General features: G+C 34.6%; 1 protein-coding gene across 1 annotated transcript in view; it reads right to left on the bottom strand.

The window, feature by feature from the left end:
- LOC107680886 (voltage-dependent calcium channel gamma-2 subunit) overlaps nucleotides 1-6,308 on the bottom strand; it is a 102,334-nt gene that overhangs the window by 41,192 nt on the left and 54,834 nt on the right. The window contains exon 2 of the mRNA XM_016476962.1: nucleotides 4,460-4,543. Coding sequence (XP_016332448.1) covers nucleotides 4,460-4,543 — 84 coding nt within the window. The remainder of the gene's footprint in view (nucleotides 1-4,459; nucleotides 4,544-6,308) is intronic.

Genomic DNA, 6,308 nt, shown 5'->3' with positions numbered 1-6,308 from the left:
GAAGTACATAAAAAGTAGACTAAAAGTATACTTTCCTATTTTTAGTTTAAAAGAAGTATACTAATATCACACTTCTTTTTTGTAAGGGTGAAGAAGGATCTGTGCTGGGATAATTGTATGGTCTTTTATCTGATATCATCATCTTACCAATGGGTGTTCGGTTAAGTAGTTTAAACGGTTCTGACAGGATGGGCAAACGCTGTGAAGGATAAGCCTGATTCCTTAGCTGTGATTCTAAGACTTTTGGCTGAACATATTATTACTGATAAATGTTACAGTCTGAGCTGATTTAAATAAGTAACAGTTGAAAATGTTGTGTTATATGCTGATTTGGATCAGTTCAGTGAAACAGAGCACAAGGACATAGCACAAAGTGCAGGTTTATCAAGTTTTTTACTTGACACAGCATTTTAAAAACGGTGCAAAATGTGTCACAACAGTCATGTTTAGATATTCATTGTCCATGTTTTAGTTTGTTGTTACTGAAAGAGTGTTTTTACAACGTGACTTAAAGTTTACTAATAAAGTTTACTGTAATGTGCATTTTAACTATGATTGGATTATTCAGAACAATTCTATCTTTAAAGATTTTTCTTCAAAAAATTTTAGTTTGTTAGTTCATTGTTAATATTATGTTATTTTTTTTGTTTAGACTTGTTTATTGTTTTATTCAAAAGTTTGTGATTAGTATGACTTTTTTTTTTTTGTTAGTTCATTGTTAATATTATGTTATTTTTTTTGTTTAGACTTGTTTATTGTTTTATTCAAAAGTTTGTGATTAGTATGACTTTTTAAAAAAAAAGAAATTAGTACTTTTATTCAACAAGGATACATTAAATTGATCAAAAGTCTTTTAAATTGTTACAAAATAAATGTTGTTCTTTTTTAACTTTCTATTCATTAAAGAATCCTGAAAATATGTATCAGTGTTTCCACAAAAATATTAAACAGCACAGAATAAGAAGAAGAAGAAGAAGACATGTTTTTATGAGCAGCAAATCATCATACTAGAATGATTTCTGAAGGATCATGTGACACTGGAGATTAGAGTAATGGCTGCTGAAAATTCAGCTTTGCCATCAAAGGAATAAATTATACTTTAAAACAAGGGTCTTCAAGCAGGGGTCTGCCAATTAGTCTGATCACATATAATTTTTTTGTTAAAATAGATTAAATAAATAAAACAATTTTAAATATAAGCACGCTGAAACGAAGCTAGAGCACCCACAGTTGATACTGTAATGATATAATATTGACATAACAGGTTTAGCAAACACTCCATTGCATTTTTGAGTTCTGGAGAACGTGAAACGTTCCTATTTACAGCGTGTTTTTGCAGCGGTGAGAAATTTAGCCAATCACAGACATGTTTGTTGATCTCTTGAATGCAATGACCAATCGGAGGTGTTTAAGTTAGAATCCACTCACCGCTTAAAGCACCGGAGTTTTTGTTCAGTGTTGAGCAGAAGCTCGCTCTTGTGAATCCTCCCTTATTAACAAACAACTACACGATGTAAGTAAGAGATTCATTATGCAGTGTAGACAACTTTATTGATTTTAATGGAATGTTGTGAGATTGCGAACTTAGATGAGTGACAGCTTTTTAGTGATTGTAAAGTGAGCGGTCTTTCGCACTTTCGAGGCTATTATTTATTTTCATGCTGCTAAGAGGACCGACGTATATGTTTTATTTAAAAATCGAGGAATTATTGTCATGATGCACAATTTTTTGTTTTGTCTTCATCATTGTTCGTCAGTAATTTCACTGATGACATTAACACAGCTTTAGTAAGTTTTTAAACAATCCAAAAACCAGAACGTACCCTGTATAAACGACCCTTTAGACTAACTTTCCTTCTCTCTCCTGCCATTGTTTTCCTGCCAACTGTTCCAGAATCTTTAATTACTGTTGGTTGTTACCATGTTGTTTCTGGTCAATTCAGGCCCTTGTTTTGATGACAGTAACTGATAGTCCTGCTTGTGAGTTTAGGACTGATGCATGTGGCTTGTTTGACACTCACTTCCCGGGTCTGCTTGCGCAGACGAAAAAAGAGTGGAAATCAATGCTATGTGTTTACGAGGGAGCCAGTGCACTGTAATCGGGCCTAGTTGAGCTGTACTGTACGAGCTAGAGAGTCTGCCGCTGCTGAGAGTCTAAACAGAGTGAGGAAACATTCACACCCTCCTGCAGAGACAACAGACCATCCTACCACGGCTGAACAGCATGAGAAAACCAAAGATAGGTGGAACAAAGTAAAGACGTGGAGATTACTTGAAATACAGCTCTATTGCATTCATTTAGTGTAAGAGTTTTTTTTTTTATTCCTTTATACTTTTCGAAAATGTTTTTTGAGAAAATCTGCTGAATTTTCTAAAAATAATTTACAGTAAACATTGTAAAATGTGTATAAGATCTCATTTTTATTGGTAGCTTCTTATTTCATATTTGTAATTATTGATATAATATTTATATTACATTTAATACATTATTCATTAATACATTACATTACAAAATAAAGAATAACTCTTTATAAACAGCAATTATAGTACTACATTTTATTGGAAGTTGAAATCTAAAAATACCCACAATATTTAGTATTTTTAATTATTATTACAATTTTAATATTTGATTAAAGTTTTAAATACAAAATAAAGAATAACTATTAATTTAAACAGTGGTTAGAGTATTACATTCCTATTTGTAACTAATAGCTAAAATAATCCACAATATTTTGTATTTTTAATTATTAATAATATTTTAATAATTGATTACATTTTTAATTAAAAAAGCAAAACATTTTTTAAACAGCTGTTAGAGTACTACAATCTTATTGGTTGCTAAAATAATCCATAATATTTATTTTTTAATTATTAATACAATTGTAATATTTAATTTACATTTTTTATTAAAAAATAAAGAATAACCATTTTTTAAACAATTTCTTTTTATGTCAACCATAACCATTTTTTTTTTATTTTAATAAAACAATTTTACAGAGTTCATGAACTGCATTTTTTTTTTTATTATTTTATAATGTTCTCTGAGGTTCACTTATAATGTGACAAAAACATCATAATTTAGAAGTAATAGGCATAATTTAGAAGTAATAATTTTCTATCCTGTTTTTGAGCCTCCCTGCAGAACGCTCTGTTTTTATAGGCAGGGCACATTCAAGACTCGCAAGTAAACGCCCACTGCTGTGATTGGCTAACAGTTTCGCTTATTAAAATAACAGATGGACGCTGCTGTGACGTACTCTGAAAACAATATGGGTCATTTGGGTTAAAAACGTATAAATACTCAGTATATATTAAATGGTCTGGAACAGACACTGCAATAGTTGTAAAAGCACGTTTACTCACACTTATGTGTTGTGACATTACTGTTGGATCCACTCTAGTCAGTCTCAGCACTGCATCATCATTTACTTTCAGTCTCTCTGAAAAGCCTGCACCACTGTCTTGTTTAAAAATGAATCCATAGCAAAGTAAAGCAAGCAAACAAACAGTGTTTCACTGATGTGATCTAGAGCTCTTTGCTAATTTTACCCCGTGTTTACACCAGACGCGAGCAGTGCAACGCGACTATAGACAACAGAACCCATTATAATCGGCGAGTCTGTCTACACTGGATGTGGCACGGATTGACATAACCAGTAAACTGATGTCCTGCTCTATTTCTGACATACAAGCATATGCGCCGCTTCTGACCTGAAAGAGAAATTTATTCGTAACATGAAGCAAAAGCACTCGCGTCTGATCTAGATATGTTAGGATCACAAGGAAGGCAATTCAAAGACTATTTTTCCCAACTTACACTACACAGTGTCTTGTAATCTTATAATGTCATCTGTATGGTTCTGTTGATGGAGTAATCCTGTATTTGCCTCTCTAGTATTTCCTCTCCTTATACTACTGGCGTATATCAGTGGGCGGAGCTAAGAGGCAGTGATGTAGAAGCAGGTGTTGATCTTCTCCTGCGGAGGCGGTGCTTAGCCACACTATTGCGTCATAATGTGGCACATTCCAAAACGAGTCGTTTTCTGAGCTTGGTTTCAATAAAAGCTGTTTTTAAACTAATGAGAAAGTTTTGAAACTTACAGGATGTTTTTATAGTACGCTGATCTATTATATGTCAAAAGATCAAGGGAAATTTGAATTCTCAGTTCATGACCCTTTTAATATTTTATTTAATTATTAGCCAAGAATATGTATAACTTTATGAATAATGGGATATCTGCAGAGTTCTGCGGGCCTGGTAATAACCTTATCCAAACTTTTGGACTTTTTCAGTTTTTCAAAGATTTTACATGTAGGTTACACAACCCCCCCAGCAGTTACAGCACTTGGGCAAAAATAGCATATCTGTTACTACTTGAAATGCCTCACAGATTGAACAAGAAAGAACAAGATGGTGAGAACATGAATACTGTCACAGAAACACTAAGGATGCACTCACGTAAGAAGTACTCTGAGGCATCTGCTTCATAATCTGTGTCTTCTGGAAAGTGATCTATCTGCTTACACAATCCTTTGAAGTTTCCTGTAACAGAGAAACATAGTTGCAGAGTTAGGTTTGTGAATTCAAACACCACATTTCCACATTATTCTTAACAGTGTTTTTATATGACTTTGATGGACGTTTAGACCCAGTACACATGTGCTCGGGTTGGGCTTGGCTGCTCAAGCAAGCCCGAGGATGCGGTCCGGAGCGGAGGCCTGTCGCGAGGCCACTCCACCAGCAGGCCTCATGTATAAAACTTTACGTAGATTTCATCCTAAATGTGTGCGTATGTACGCACAAAAGCTAGATTTTGCGTACGTACAAAAGTTTTCAGATTTATAAAGCCATGCGTATGCCAGAACCTGCGTAAAATTACCTTTGTAATACCCAGTCAGCGGAAGATGAATCTCATGAGTACATGAATCTCCACCCCGTCTCCTCCTCGAAATAGCCATTTATGGAGCTTACAACACCTAGTTTTAATATGCATAACGTCATCTGCATATCATTTCCATGCATATTCCATCCACGTGACACCATGTTTAACGCAGTTAAGGGTAGGAATACGTTAGGAAAATATGAGATACGAGCTATAAATGTGTTTTTTGAGACATCACTATTCTAACATGAATCTCCATCCCATCTCCTCCCTGAAATAGCCATATATGGAGCTTACCATGCCTAATTTTAATATGCATAACGTCATCTGCATATAATTTCCATGCATATTCCATCCACGTGACACCATGTTTAACGCAGTTAAGGGTAGGAATACGTTAGGAAAATATGAGATACGAGCTATAAATGTGTTTTTTGAGACATCACTATTCTAATTTATGCAATTTGCCTAAAAGGTAAACATATATTTTAGAATGTTTATAGCCTATATTTTTATGGAAAGAATTTTTTGCAGTGTAAATAACTGTCTGACTCACCGCGTCAATAACAAAACATTTTGAAAATAAAACGCGCATATCTTATAGTTTCCTTCAAATTCTATCTTTTAAATATGGTGTTTGTCACAATATTGGGAAGAGCACGAAAGGGGTTATCATTAGGCTACTGTCTGTGCACACCTGTGAACAGAGGTTCTACTGTCATCAGACCAATGGACTGTTTGATCAACGAGCGCATCCTTATGTCTGTCGTTACCATCTGTGTTCCAAAGCCATCAGACGAATCAAGTTCACATCAATGATAATTATTCGTTTTGCTATTTAGAACACAATTTAAAGCGGAATTGTCATACACTAAGCAATCATCGCTGTGATTAAAACATTAAATCGCATACCACAGGAAAATTGTTCGAAAGCAGCACATCCACTGCAAATATTTCTGTTTAAATTCATATAAAAATGTTGTAATTTCTGGATAATAATTTCATGAAATTTCAGTGCTTAACTTCATCATTCAGAGTGTCATATTTAATCTAAACGTGTATGTCAAATGTAAAACAGACTTAAAAAAAATTCTGTTTGCTTCCTTATTTCGCTCCCTCCAGTAACAGAGTGCGTACGCATGGTCTAGAGTGTCCGTACGGTTCGCACATATTTACGCCTAGTTTATTTTTTATAAATCCCGATATGCGCATGGAAAATTGCGTACGCAAATTTCCATGCCCATTTTGTGCGTATGCAACGTTTATACATCAGGCCCCTGGTGAAGACCTGTAGCTGCTCCAAACGCTGTGTTATGAGAAGCTCATCTCCTAACGTTCGTTCGTTCATTAGGCGTACTGGCATTCTAATGCCCAGTTTCACACACTTCTTGGCCTGCTCAGTGAGGAATGCCGTCTTCCGGCACT

This window comes from Sinocyclocheilus anshuiensis, unplaced genomic scaffold (assembly GCF_001515605.1).
Source record: "Sinocyclocheilus anshuiensis isolate Anshui unplaced genomic scaffold, SAMN03320099.WGS_v1.1 scaffold1230, whole genome shotgun sequence".
Lineage (NCBI taxonomy): Eukaryota > Metazoa > Chordata > Actinopteri > Cypriniformes > Cyprinidae > Sinocyclocheilus > Sinocyclocheilus anshuiensis.
The sequence above is the reverse complement of the archived record's forward strand: the minus strand, read 5'-3'. Positions and strand labels throughout refer to the sequence as shown.